Source organism: Suncus etruscus, chromosome 12 (assembly GCF_024139225.1).
Source record: "Suncus etruscus isolate mSunEtr1 chromosome 12, mSunEtr1.pri.cur, whole genome shotgun sequence".
Classification (NCBI taxonomy): Eukaryota; Metazoa; Chordata; class Mammalia; order Eulipotyphla; family Soricidae; genus Suncus; species Suncus etruscus.
The window spans coordinates 52,347,942-52,362,454 of NC_064859.1; the positions used below are offsets into that span (position 1 = coordinate 52,347,942).

General features: G+C 56.1%; 1 protein-coding gene across 1 annotated transcript; it reads left to right on the forward strand.

Moving 5' to 3' along the window:
* The first annotated feature begins 3,310 nt into the window (after positions 1-3,310).
* ATOH8 (atonal bHLH transcription factor 8) lies at positions 3,311-14,223 on the forward strand. Its single transcript, XM_049784613.1, has 6 exons — positions 3,311-4,082; positions 8,347-8,538; positions 9,883-9,889; positions 11,000-11,128; positions 12,994-13,034; positions 14,113-14,223. Exons 1-6 carry the CDS (start codon positions 3,336-3,338, stop codon positions 14,221-14,223), a joined length of 1,227 nt encoding a protein of 408 aa, XP_049640570.1. The 5' UTR covers positions 3,311-3,335.
* Positions 14,224-14,513: the final 290 nt, after the last annotated feature.

Genomic DNA, 14,513 nt, shown 5'->3' on the forward strand with positions numbered 1-14,513 from the left:
GTTATAATAATAGATCCATAGACTGGGTATGTGGGTCCAGAGGTATAAAAAGTTTGAAGAGGGTCAGAGCAATAGCACAATGGGTAGGGCGTATGCCTTGCACATGGTTGACTAGGTTCAATCCCCAGCATTCCATATGGTCCCCTGAGCATAGGGATTGGTTCCTGAGTGCAGAGTCAGGAGTTACCCCTTGGCATCGCTGGGTGTGGCCAAACAACAATAACCAAAAAATAAAGTTTGAAGAAAGCTGACTGATGGGACGTAGATACTCCCAATGGCACAATCTTACTAGTTCAGGATAAACTTGAACAACTGAGAAGGCTGATAAGGAGATTTTCAGTGCAGGGCATACACTTTCTCAGGGTGTCTTCACGGTCTCAACTGGGGAGACCATCTGGAGATTAAAGAGCCTTTTCACGCATGACTGCCACTGTTGGGCAACCTCTGACTTCAAAAATCTACCTAAAATTCCTTGCTGAAAGAACGTCGTGGTTCGGTAGTGTGGACCACCAGGGGGCGCTGCCTGGCTGGTCTCTCTCGGAGGTAAATTGAGAGTTCAGATTAGGGAACTTGGAATGTTTTAGGCTGAGAGTAACAAAATCCAGGAACACACCCTGGGTCTTTAGGAGTTGCCTTCTATTCTTGTTGATGTAAGTCCATCTTAGAGAACCCCAATAAGAAACCAAAGCTCAGAGAGGGGCAGGGAGTGCCAAGGCCACACAGCAGCTAAAGGACTAAGCAAAGATCCCTCCCAGGCTTGCCTGATGCCAGCCCTGGGACTTGACTGTAGGGCAGAGAATGCCTGGTAAGGGAAAAGTAGCAGGTGCTGGGAGAAGGGAGTAGTGAATCTAGTACAGAGGCTCATGCTGGACCCTTCTTTCCCCTTCCCTGGATCCTGGGTGCTCTGTTCGCAGCAAGATAGGTCACCTTCTTTCAGGGCTGCCTAGTTTTAGGAATAGACTTTCAGAGCTGACATGCACCCCTCAGTAGCCACGGGCCCAACCTGCTACTGCACCCTGAATCTGATGGTAGATGCGGGGATGCCTGGAACCTGGGTGGCCCAGTATCCATCCCAGCAGGCCCAGGCCACCACTCATGCCTGTGGGCACTGTGCTCAGCCCTGTAGACACAGCTGGTCCTTTAGTGTGATCTCCATGCAGAGGTAGGTGAGTGGGCAGAAGTTGCAGAGTGCCTTAGGTGCATGGTTGCAGAGTGCCTTAGGTGCATGGCTTCCCCCATCTCTAACTGCAGATATGAGAGCGGAGAGCAAATTGGGCTCGGACAATCTGCTTTGACTCTTCGAAAATTTCCTGGGTTTGACTCTCCTAGGAGGCAGGCAGGCAGGAGCTTCTTCCAAGCTTGGGAGACTGGTGGGGATGAGGGTGGGTGGGGGAGGAGGTGGCTCGGTCAGGCTGATCCACCCCGAAGACAAGATGGAGCAATAGCGGCGTGTGAGCATGTGCAGAGGCCAGCAGGACTGACAAGGCGCTGCAGTGAGCAGCTGGGTTTACAGCAGGAGAGAGACGCAGCTGTCACTCAGGGGGAAGGAGAGACCCTGCGGAGGGAGTTGAGGGGAGTAGTGAGCCAGAGTGGTGCCCTTGGACCTGGGGATGGGTGGGGAAATGGCAGAGAATGAATGACCCAGCCTTGGTCTCTGGGACAAGCTGGTGTGCAGGATAGGAGCTGCAGAGAGGTGTGCGTACATGTGTGTGTGTGTGTGTGTGTGTGTGTGTGTGTGTGTGTGTGTGTGTGTGTGTGTGTGCTGTGTGTTGCACCATGAGGATGTTGGTCCCATCCTCCCTCCCAGGATTGTGCAAGGGACGGGGCACTCCCATATCCCCTTTCTCCCACCTGAGCCCTGTCTGCATCTGCTCAGGAAAATCACTCCAGAGCTGGATCTAGAGGATGAAATCAAGTCCTCCCCAGAATTCCCAAGTCTGCTTCTAGTGCGCGTCAAGCTCTCTAAGGAGACACTGTGAGCTGGTCTTTCAGAGCATCCCCGGGGGCAGAGAAGGGCATTTTCTTCTAAAATCTTCCCTACCATGGCACATGGTTTGAAGGCGCCACCTCCACCCAGGTGTCTGAGCCCTTGCAAGGCACTGAGAACTCTGTTCTGAGTCTCCATGCAAGCCCAAAGCAATGACCCCTACCCCGCAGTGGCTCCCACAGCAGGAACATAGCTCATCCCTGGTTGCAGAAAGCAGAAGTGACTTGGCCAAGGTCTCTCTGTGTGAGTGAAGTTCTGCAAGGTTAACGCCTCACCTTACCCCTAGAGCGCTTCAGTGGGAACAATCATACCCAAAGCTGCCCTTTGCCACCCGGAATCGGCCCAGGAGGCTTCTGGATTCTCAGTGGGTGTTTCACCTGCCCTCTACCCTTTCGTGTTCGGGGGTCCTCTGGGGGGGGGGGAAATCACGTTCTTCTGCAGAACTCAGATTCCAGCTGGGCCCACCCGCAGCATCGCTCCAGCAGGGGAGGACTGAACCGGGGTGGGGAGAACGAGGGTCTAGGCTCGAGGGCAACTCTGGATCCTTTCCCTTTCCGCGTCGACCCCCTCCATCGTCCTTGGCTATAATTGCTCGGGTCCCATCACTCCCCGCAGCTCCTGGACGGGAGCGGAGGGCCGCGGCAGGTCGGGGCTGCGTCCAGGAGGGCTCGTGGGCACGCCGGCCAGGTAGCTGGGGGTGGGAAGAACTCAGGGCCCGGGCAGGTCTGCGGGAAGCCGGGCAGGGGCGGAGAGCGAGAGAGCACGCGGACAAAGGAGGCGGCCGGTGGCCCAGCTGTTTTGAAAAATGCTTTCCTGTTTCTTTAAAGGCGCTCGGCTCGGGCGGCCGGGGCCGGGCCGGGAGGCGGCGGTGCGGTGGCGGCTGGGCTGGAGCGAGCGGCGGGAGCCGAGTGATCATCATCTCGCGAAGCGGGCTTCTGTGTAAACTGAGGCTAAACAAACACAGATGGAGCGCGGCGGGCGCGCTCCAGAAATGCTGCTGGCACGGCGGCCGCGACTTCAGATGACACCCTGAGCGCTCCCGCGGACTGGACTAGACTGGACAGCCCGGCGGCGCAGCTGGCTGGCCGGCTGGGGCGCGCTGGGGTGCGTGCAGGCAGGCAGGGGCGAAGGGCGCCCAGCAGGGGGGGAGGGAGAGAGAGGGAGGGAGGGAGGGGGAGAGAGAGAGAGAGAGAGAGAGAGAGAGAGAGAGAGAGAGAGAGAGAGAGAGAGAGAGAGAGAGAGAGAGAGAGAGAGAGAGAGAGAGAGAGAGAGAGAGGCGCGCGCGCGTCCCTGGGCCACCCCACTGCCCCTGCCTCTCCTCTCCTCTCTGCACCGCACCACCCCAGCCATGAAGCACATCCCGGTGCTCGAGGACGGGCCGTGGAAGACCGTGTGCGTGAAGGAGCTCCACGGCCTCAAGAAACTCAAGCGCAAAGGCAAGGAGCCGGCGCGGCGTGCCAACGGCTATAAAACTTTGCGCCTGGACTTGGACTTAGAAGTGCCCGAGACCCGGGCCACCCATGCCAACAACGCCAACGCCAACGGGCTGCGGGACGGGACTCCGCGGCTGCAGCCCTGCCCGGTTCCGCCGGTGCCCTCGTCGGTTCGGGGCGCGGACACGGTGTCGGAGGTGCTGGACGCGCGCAAACGCGGCTTCGCTCCCCTGGGCGCAGTGGGACCCGGACTCCCCACGCCGCCTCCACCTCCACCTCCACCACCACCTCCTCCTTCGGCACCCCAAAGCCAGGGAGCTGCGGGTCCCGAGGTGCAGCCGTTCCGGGAAGCCGGCTTACCGTTACGTCCCCGCATCTTGCTGTGCGCTCCGGCGGCGCCCGCGCGCCCCGCGCCCCCCGAGCCCTCGGCGCGCCCCGCGCCCCCCACGCGCCCCGGGGAAAGTTCTTACTCGTCCGTGTCGCACGTCCTGTACAATCCCCACCCGGATGCCTCCGCGTCGCCTAGGAAACGCTCGGGCGAGGCCACCGCCGCCCCCTCGGAGATCAAAGCCCTGCAGCAGACGCGGAGGCTCCTGGCCAACGCGCGGGAGCGGACGCGCGTGCACACCATCAGCGCAGCCTTCGAGGCGCTTCGGAAGCAGGTACCCCGCGGCCGCGCTCTCCCCCCACTACCCCGGGGTGCCCGTGTCTGGGTGGCCCCCCAGGTCCCCGCAGGACCCCGACGGGCTTGCACCCTGAGATGTCCGGGGTCTGCACCACTCCGTGCCACGGATCTTAGTTTGCAAAAGCAAGGCGGGTTTGGGGGATTGGGGATATCAGGGTCAGGGGCGGCGTGAACCCCCTCCCTGGTCCTGGCCGCTTGGTCCGTGTGTATCCAGCTTCTGCTTTCTTCACGCACTTTTGCAGTAGGGTGAGTGAATCCCTTGCCCTCCCGTGATGGGGAGTGAAGTGGGAAAGGTGGGGATGTCTCTGGAGGGAGAGAAGCTCCATCTCGGTTGGGTGGCATGTGTGGTGGTGGAGGGTTCTTGCTCTGCGGAATGCTGGTTCTCTGGTTGGCCCGGAAACCTGGACCTGTCATGCCTCCTGGGCATGGATGCCTCCACATGGGCTCTGCAGGTTTCTCCTGCTGTCTGGGTGCCAGGTCTGGAAACGTGCGTGTACACACACACACACACACACACACACACACACACGTCTCAGCAGTTGGCGAGGAATCTTCCTGGCAGATTCCTCCATCATGCTCATTGGGGAGATCAGAGATTCATCCTAAGTGGGCAAGGAACTTCTGTGTCCACCAGATTGTCCACTGGATATGGTGGAAAATGCTCGCCCAAGAGTGACCCATGGTGGGAAGAACAGTTTGACAATTCTCCAGAGACACAATCAGGATTTCAAGGGGGTTCTTGGAGAAGGGAAATGCTAAGAAAAGAAGCCTCCTCCTTGATCCCACTCGAAGGCAGTGAGATGGGTTGTATGTATGTGTGTATGGTGGTGGTAAATGGGACTGATTTGAACGGCCAGTTTCTTTCGTCTGTAGCTGATTTCCTGTGTGATTTTAGAAAAGTCACTCAACTTCTCTGGACTTTAGTTAGCAACAAAGCATTTCTGCAAGCAACTTTCTGGATCATACTGTCCTCTTCCTTTGCTGGGCAGGTAAGCAGAGGTGTCTGTCCCTCCATAGAAGAGGATCACATTTTCCCCCCTTCTTTTGGGCCACACTCAGAGATGCTCTGGGGCTAGTTCTGATGGGCTTGAGGAACCACAGGGAATGCCAAAAATCAAACTTGAATGCCCATTTTGTGGAATGGAAAATCAAGGCCCGAAGAAGGGCGGAAATGGGTCTGGATCACCTAGTGGGTGCAACAAGTAGCTGCGGGTTCTGGAGTGCTCTCCTGCTCACTCATGTACACACAAATGCATACATGCACAAATGTTCACACCTGCGGCAGTCAGAAGCTCCGTGACTGTCTAGTACCTTGTTAAGAGGAAATTATTATTGTTATCCCCCTGGTTTCCTTCACCCCTGTGCTTCCTGTGTGGACATCTTATACAAAGCAGATGAATTCCCAGAGAGAGCATGTGTGTGTGTGTGTTCATGATGCAGGCTCTATGCACACTCAGACACAGATGCATTCATACTCAGATGCACAGCCCAGGGGACGAGCTCCTTTGGTTCGAGCCTTCCCTTCCCCAGCAGGGCCGCAAGAGAGACGAGCAATAGCCAGGCACATCCGGCTACTGTTCCCCAGACCACAGCATGGGCTCATGTCCCTGAATACCACCCCACCCACTCTGATCAAGGCTCAGGCTTGACTCTTGAGCCTGAGCAAGGAGAAGAACAGCTTTAACTGCCGTTTCATGGGGCCTTAGCTCAGCTAGCACCAAGGTCAGATCTGGGGTGGAGACAAGGATTTTCTAGGCATATCAGTGAGAATCGGCAAAGCTCCTGAGGACCATAGGCCTGGTACTACCTGTCCCTGTACTAATGATGTGTTTTAGTTCATTTAATGAAGGATTTTGTCATAATTCCTCTTATCCCTCCACCCTCTTGCTTCAGTGCCAGTTTCTACCCAGCCTTCAGAATCCAGCCTAAGATGCCTTCCTAGAAGCCCACCACATACCAATATCACCATGTGCACAGACTTTGTCAGCTGCAGCCCAGCATATGGGGCAACCTTGTATGCTGACCTCTGGCTTTGTGGAGCCTGATCTTGCGAACCAGGGTCAGCCATGAATGGCTAAGGGGCCAAGACCGCCCCATCTCTGCTTCCTCAGCTTTGAATACCCTGGATTGTCATCTGTAGAGCTGGGCAGTGGCCAGTGAACCTGCCCTTCTGCTTGGGAAGGCTGTAGAGTTGAGGGTAAGGTTTAGCCTCAGAGGAGCAGGAAGAGGGCCCCACTGGTCTGGGGCCCAGCATGGCAGTGTTGCTCGTTGGTGGGTGCAGTGGGCAGATGATCAGGCCATATTCCATGCCCTGGTCCAGCTGCCAGGAGTCCTCCCTGGCCTCCTGTGAGCATGCACAGCTGGGCTAGTGCCTTGCCCTGTCTGCTGGGGGGCTGGGAATAGGGTGTATGGGAGGGGGCTGACCAGGAGTGGAGCCTAGCCAGGGCAAGGCTGAGGAGGGAGCGTAGGTCCAACCTCCTGGCAGAACCTTTAGTCTTGGGACTGTGTTGTGAGCACAGATGTTGGGGCCTGCTGTGTGTGCCTGAGTAGCCCTTGGGTGGAAAGTTGTTGGCTCCTATGAAGGAACAGTGGCAGACAGAAGTGCCCTCAGAGCTGCTGAGCTGCTTGTCTGGGAAAAAGGAACTGGGTTTCCTCAGCGCTCTCTGGGGAGCTCTCACCAAGAGCATGGTGTGTGTGTGTGTGTGTGTGTGTGTGTGTGTGTGTGTGTGTGTGTGTGTGTGTGTGTGTGTGTGTGTGTGATGGTGGCTGCAGAGGGCATGGGGATAGCCCTCTCTTCACCTCCCTGGGTCTCAGCGCTCATGTGGGTGGGGGCAAGGGCCACTGTCCCAGTCCCATTGCCTGAGCACCAGGGCCTGTTCTCAGTGTTTAGCCTGATTGCTGGGACTTGAAAGAATTTTCCCACATTTTTTTTTTAATTTATGTTTTTTTGGACATGCCTGGGCAGGTGATGTTGGAGTGTGGTAGGTTTCTGGGAGGCAGGTGTCTTAGGCTGGAGTCTGCTGGCTGGGTAGGAGTTGGTGGTAGGGCTAAAGGATGGAGGACCAAGGCTTTGGCTCCTTGGTCGTTTCTGTGTCCCTTCCCACCAGTGCCCACTTTGACTGGTGCTGAGGGGGGCAGGTAGTCTGATGCCCATTTTGTTGCTGAGATTTCAGACTTGCCTTAGCCCCTACTACTGCCTCCCAGTAGGACTGTTGAGGGGTTGAGATGCTGGAATTTGGGGGTGAGACCAGGGAGGCAGATGAAGTGGAGTGTCCTCTCAAAGGGGAGGGTGAGTAAAAGGACCCAGAGGTGCCCTTGGAGTCCCTTATGCAGGTGCCCAGTGCATGGCCATGAGTGTCCTTGGACTTGAGGCTTCAGCTTCACCAGGTCTGGGTAGGTGAACCAGGTCTGTCACAGCTTCCAGGAGGCCCAGCTTTCCTGGGGAAGTTTCCTGTGGGATGAAAGCACTGCCCAGCCCTGGTGGCACAGTTCAGTAGGTGGTTTCCCAGCATGCCTGGACTTTGGCAGTAGCACTGGGTCAGAGTGACCTAGGCATGGCTTCAGCTGCACCCCTGGGATCCGCCACTACTGGATGACATAACCTCTCTGAGGACCCCTAAGTTCATACTCCCTGCTGCCAGTAATCCTAGCTGGGCTCTGGCTACTTTGATCCTTTCAGACCAGAGCCCCTACCAAGGATCTGAAGCCAGGCTGGCCCTGAGTCTGCTCCAGGATGCCCAGGAACCTGACGACCTTGTTTATTTACCCAGGCTGAAACTCTGGGTTTTCTGACCTCTGGCTGGGAACAGGCAAAGTGCGTTGTTCTGGGTTTGTGCCATGACCAGGAAGAGGAGGTGTTGCTGTTCTTGGGGTTCTTCCCAAGGCCAAGGCAGCCCCTTTGCTGCTGAGGGATTAGATAGGACTACTGTTAGCCTTACCTCAGGCCTTCCTGTAGAGGCAGAGACGAGCAGGCCCTCTGATTCTCAGCTGGACTTTGCTCCTGAGGGGGGCCCCATCGTTGAGACTTTTGGCATTGCCACCTTGCTGGGTACTATGGGACTTATTGTGATTCTGTGACCTGCCCCAGGGATGAGGGTGGGCTTGTCAGCACAGCATTGTGCTGCATGTGACAAGGAATGAAATCTGAGTGCAGGGACTAGACCAGACCCTCCACTGCCCACAGCCCCCCAGGTGGGGCCAGTCTTCCGGGAGCCTCTCCTGAACCTGTCCCCCACCCCCAGGTGCCGTGTTATTCATACGGGCAGAAGCTGTCCAAGCTGGCCATCCTGAGGATTGCCTGCAACTACATCCTGTCGCTGGCGCGGCTGGCTGACCTGGACTACAGCGCCGACCACAGCAACCTCAGCTTCTCCGAGTGTGTGCAGCGTTGCACCCGCACACTGCAGGCCGAGGGCCGTGCCAAGAAGCGCAAGGTATGTGCTGGCTATTTAGCCACTGCTTCCAGGGAAGAGCAGGGGAGCTGGAGTCAGGCACTTGGTCCCCCTCTCCATGCTCCTGACATAACAAGGCTGGTAAGATCAGCCTCATGAAGTTTTTTTTCTGTGGGGCAGTTTGGATCCCACCCGGTGGGGCTCAGGGATCACTCCTGGTGCCAGGCACTGAGCCGAGGTCCACATGCAAGGCCAGTGCCTAAGCCCAGCATGTCTCCCAGTCCCAAGTTCTGGAATGTTTTCTGGGACCTTGTCAGTGTTTCTCCTGGCCCTGGGACCTTGAGCCTGACCTGGTTCCTGGAAAGGGCCTTGCTGGGCTCCTTGGACAGCCCTGCAGGGCTGCTGGGTCTGGTTTTGCATTTTCCTGGAGCGTGGACATGATCCAAGCTCTTCCTGACCCTGTCAGGAATGGGAATCCAGGAGGACAAGAGCCCTTGAGCAGGGTGACAATCCCAGGAGAGCTTGTGGCATATTTTGGGCATGTGACTTGGCTTGTGTGACTTGACTTGCTCTACATAAGACAAGTCCCATTCATTCATTCATTCATTCATTCACTCACCTGTTCAATCTGGAGAGAATGGCAGAGCCCCTGTCCTGTGTCAGGCATGCAGGATAAAGTGACATACATAGAGGAATCCCTGTGCAGCTGGCAGGGTGGTCAGGGGTCCCTGAGTCCTATGGAGGGCCCAGGTAAAGGACATGAGTGACTTCCCTTGCCCAGGGGAGTCTGAAAGGCTTGCAGTGTCAGGACCATCTGAGCTGGGCTAGAGCGGGGAGCAGCATCCACAGTGTAGGAAGGGCCCATTCTCTCCTGGATAGGCAGAGCGAGGCTGTTTGTGTCACCCCCCACTCCAGAGAGAGGTACACATGTGGTCTGGGTCTGTACCAAGGGAGAGTGGTATTAGGAGAGACACCCTAGGCTTTGGAGATGGGACATTGATGGGAATAGGGAGACTGGTACCCTTCCTTCTTCCTTCCTAGCCTGTGCCTGCCTCTCATCCCCGACAATGTCCTCCATCAGACAGGCTCTCTCTGAATTTGCAAGTTTCCTAGAAGCCCTCAGTGTGCTCTGCTGGCCAAGCATCAGGGGCCGCAGCCGTGGCGCTGCATTCCTGGGGGGATTTGCACGGGTCAGTTAGGGGAAGGCCTCATGGGGCAGGACCCCCCTCTGGAAAGTGCAGCGGTCAGTGAGGTGATTGATGGCTCTCCTGCTCTGTGACAAAGGAGGTTTGTAAACTCCAAGTGAACTTCCCTTGGCATCCGTGCTGGGCGGGCAGCAGGCAGGCGCCACTTTCTCCATCCACCCCCTTCTCCTTGCTCCCCAAGGTGGAGGGTAGGAGTCCCTCCCTTCCCTGGTCCCTGATCCCATCATGGGGAGTCCTGGGCCTGCTCTGTGCCAGAATATGCCTACTTATGTAGGGGGAAGAGGATGATGGGTTGGGGAGGCAGAGGGGCTCAGCAGACACAAGCTTTGGAAATCACTGGAAAGACTCCTAGACAGTCTGATCCTCATGGAACAGATTGGGAAACTGAAGTGGATGCTGGTGGCTCAGAGCATCTGGCTGTGTCTCTTGCATTCAGAGCCCTGATCTTTCTGAGTCTTGGTTTTCTCAACAGCAACTGGAGCTGGAGAGGCAGCTCAGATCCAAAAGTTTGAGGCTTGCACCCCTCCTGACAGCTGTCTTGGGGTTCCATACTTTCAGGCCCTTGCTTGGGCTGTCCCTACTGCTGGGAGAGGTGGAACAGGGTCCTGGAGCTGCAGGAACCTTCAAGGCCATTCCCATTCCCACATTCTGCCCTGGAAGCTGGGAATTCACAGGACCAGCTGCCTTTGCTCTTAGTATCTTTCTGAGTCTATCTTTGTGCCAGGAGGCAGGTTCCAAGGTGTCTGCAGGGCTGGGTCCCAGGTCCCCTCTTCCGTGAGTGGCTGTAGAGGGTGCTCAGAGACTCATTACTCCCTGTTCATTTATTTATTTATTTATTTATTTATTTATTTATTTATTTATTTATTTATTTATTTATTTATGTATGTATGTATGTATGTATGTATGTATTCATTCATTCATTCACTATCATAGAGAATCTGCTGGGCATTCCCATTGGGCAAGCTTATGAGTGTATGGGTCCTGGGCTGGGTGTTCTAGGGGATGCCCCCAGCCCCTTCTGTCCTTGTGTCTTCAAAGGTCTTAGTAAGTGCTCCCTTATGGCCCTGATGGCTGTCTGAGGATTTGGAGATGGGAGAGAGCCACACATACATCTTTTATTCATTCATTCATTATTTATTTACTTTTGCCAAATCCAGTGGTTCTCAGGGATATTCCTGGTCCAGTGTTCAGGGGTCACTCCTAGAGTGCTCAGGGGATCATGTGGTGATGGGATTGAACCCAGTCCTCCTTCAGGCAAAGCCTGTGCTTAGTCCCTTGAGTTCTGTCTCTGCCTCTAGGCTTTCATCCTAGTGAAGAAGAGAGCAAAGAGGAGGAAAGTAGAAAAGCGGCTGATGTCAGTGGTGGCTCAGAGGATGGTCCTTCATCTCTGGGCCTCACAGGCAACGCCTCAGAGCATTTGGCAGCTGGTGGGGAGGTCCCCATTCTGCAGAGAGGAGGTGGGAGAAATAGGAGGGCTCTAGAGGGCACAGCCCTGAACGTCAAGCCCCTGGCTCTGGGCCACATTTCTGTACCTTCTATTTAAAGTGACAATTCCTGGGAGCTGAGCAGGAGGAGGGGGAGGAAGAGGAGCAGAAGGAGAAGGATGAAGAGTGCGAGGACGAGGAAGACTTAGCTAAACTATTCCACACTTTGATTCTGTGCACGTTGCAATACTTGTGGAACAGGAGAGAACCAGTTTACACGTTTGGTCCAATCATCACACTGCGCAGTGATGTTTGAACCACTGAGTAATAAGAATAGGCACAGACCGTGACAGCCTTGTTTAAATCCAGGTGACACCGGCGCTGTGGTCTGCATTGCCAAGTCACTCACCAAGCCTAGATGTGGGTGGGAGAAGAGAGGAGCTGACCACAGTGTAGTGAGAGGACCCGCACCGAGGCCTGGGTGTCATCACGGAGCCGGGGGCTGTGTCTCATGGCTGGCATAGCTCTATACAGCCAGAGTGACTCTGCCCTGGGCAAGACAGGAGTTGAGGCTGTGCCACACCCCTGGCTCTGTGCTGCCCCTTCCCGTTGCCTTTTGCACTGGAGGCTCTTTGAGTGCTGGTGGACCCGAGAATGCCCTGGTCTCATTGCTTTGTTTTTGTTTTGAGTTTTGGGGCCATACCCAGTGGTGCTCAGCCTTGCTCCTGGCTCTGTTCTCAGGAATGACTTCTGGTGTTTCTCAGCATACAGTGCCAGACAGGTTGTTTGCCAGGTCCAAGACCTACTCTCTGTCACTCTCTCCAGCCCTGCCCTGTCCTCTTTGAAAGAACATTTTGCACAGCCTTCTGTAGCTCCAGTGTGGGATTTGGGGTTGGGTGTAGCCAGGTCCAGAGAATTTTGAGGACCCTTTGCTGCCCTTCCTGTGGCCCCACAACTTGGTAGCTGCTCTTTCAGGGCTGATCTCTCCATGCCCCAGGCATGCTACACAGCCCTCTGCCCTGCTGGAGCCAGTCTTTGCCTCCATGTGGGTCTCCTGCATACCCAGAATGCCCACCAAGGGGCACTGTCCTGGCTCAGGTCCATCTGCCATGCCTGTGGCCACCTACAAGCACCCTAATGTCACTCCCTGAGGGGTCTTGGAATAGGTAAGGTCACACCTAATATTCAGTTCCAAGACCCCTCCCAAAAATGGGCGGGTCTCAGATACATTTCCCTACAGATGCCATCAGCAAATTCTAAAGTTCCAGCTGGATCTGAGCTGCCCTCAGCCCCCTTTTGTGTAAGACACTTGAGGTGTCCCTGTCACAGGAGTTGGCACCACTTGTGAGTCTCATCCGGAGCCTTAGCCCCTGTGCCACGTGTTCCCAGGACCCTGATGGTGTCCGAATAGACAGATACTTGGATTTTGTGCTATGCATGCTCTGGGGGCTTCCAACCTTTCTGCTCTCCTTGTCATGCTTTTGAGCAGACCAGGTTGGTCCCTGGCACCAGGAATGAAACTAAGACCCCCTTGTCCTGCCCCCACCTAAAAATGCTCAGAGGTAGCTCCCATTCTCATTCTTCACTGGAATGAAATACCATGTGCTTTCACAGTGCACAGTCCCTGGATGCTGAGGAGAAAAGGCGGGTAGAAACTACCACCGAGCTCTCTCTCCATTACAATCATGGGTGCAATTTATTCTTCCTGGTGTTCCAATTACAGACATGTTTGTCGCCAGCTGTTTGCATGAGCAGAGTATTCACTCAGCTGCCGTCTCTCCTCTCTCATTTGACATCATTAGCGCAGGGTCTGGGCTAGAGGGGCCCGTGGGGTTTACAGGTGAACTGACCCCGGCTTTCCCCGAAAGCACCCCCAGGCACCCTGTGGTCCCTGTGCTCCAGGGGTGAGGTGAGCTGCAGGCTGTTTCTCTGACCCATTTCCACCCTTCATCCCCAATACCCTGCCATGACCCCACCCACACACCCCATCCTTCCCCATCCTGCCATGACCCCACCCACACACCCCATCCTTCCCCATCCTGCCATTCCCCAAAAGCTGGGGCATCATGACAAAGCAGCTCAGCCTGGGGAGTTTCTGGAGATGGCTGTGACCCACCTGTGTGCTTGCAGAGACCTTCAGAGAGCCCCCACCTTGGCCCCTCGGAGCCAGCCAACTTTTCACGATGGCTGCTGTCTAGTGCCCTTGGCTGGACACTGTGGAGGTGCCACTATCTGCTGTGCTGTCCTCTTTTTTTCCTCTGCAGCACAGCCCGTGGGATCCTGGCTCACTCTAGTTGTGTGTCCTAGGGTATATTACCTAACTTCTCTGGTCCCTGTTCTCTCATTGATAAAAGCCCATATACTTCCCCTAACACCTTGCTAGAAGGATCCATCAGGATTCCAATTACATGGGTACTTTCTCAGCGCGTGTCAGGAAGGAACTCTTATGAACTTAGGTGACAAGGTCCCCATTGCCTTTGGAAGGCGGGCCCTGAGGAAGGGGCACCCCTCAGAAAAGGGGTGGGTGAATGTCCACCAGCCAGAAGGAAGAGGACTGAGTGACTGAGTGGGACTACTTTTCTCTCCAGCCATCCAGCCCAAACCTTGTTCCTACACCCTAAAAGGGATCCCAGTGCTGCCCACCTGGGTACCCCTAGTTTTCAGGGTTTGTAGAGTCCCTGGCAGTAGGTCATGTGCAATGCTGTTGCTGATAAAGCCCCATCGCTGCCACCTTGCCTGTGGGACCGTGACCCAATCTCCCCTGCACAATTGCTGCTTCTGGCTGCAGCAACCCAACGAGTTAGCGCCCCAACAGCACAGAGGGGGAACTGAGGCACGAACTTCTTGAAGGGCTGGGAAGTGGTGGGTGTGCTGGAGCCGGAGTCTGCGGCTTGACGCCCTGAGCCTTCGGCTTCTGAGGTCAGATGAGGCCAGAGCTCACCCATCAGGGCAACCTGAACCTTGGGGTGCCTCCCCCCCACCCATAGCCAGTGCCAGGGGGCAGCGCCTGGCTGGAGCAACAGCTTTTCTGTGGGCAGCGGCTGAGGCATGTCAAGGCTCCATTTAGCTGCAAGGAGCCAACAGTCTGCTGGGGGTGAACTTTCGGGGGGGGGTGTCATCAGCCCCGAGCACCCCCAGCGCCGCGCCGCCAGTGAGGCCTGACACCGGGTTAAGTTGCCGGTGGCCTCTGGCTACAGCTGGGCGCACGCCTGGTTCCCATTCGGGTGCTGTGGTTTTGATTAGCTGTTCTGCGAGGCGGGCCTGGTGCTGAGTCCATGGGAGCTCCGCTGGAACAGAGGGTCCCCCGCCCGGCCGCGGCGGCCCCCCCTCCTGGCAGCCCCAGACTCCAGATGTTCCGAGCGCTCGCTGGGAAGGCCTGCTGGCGCCA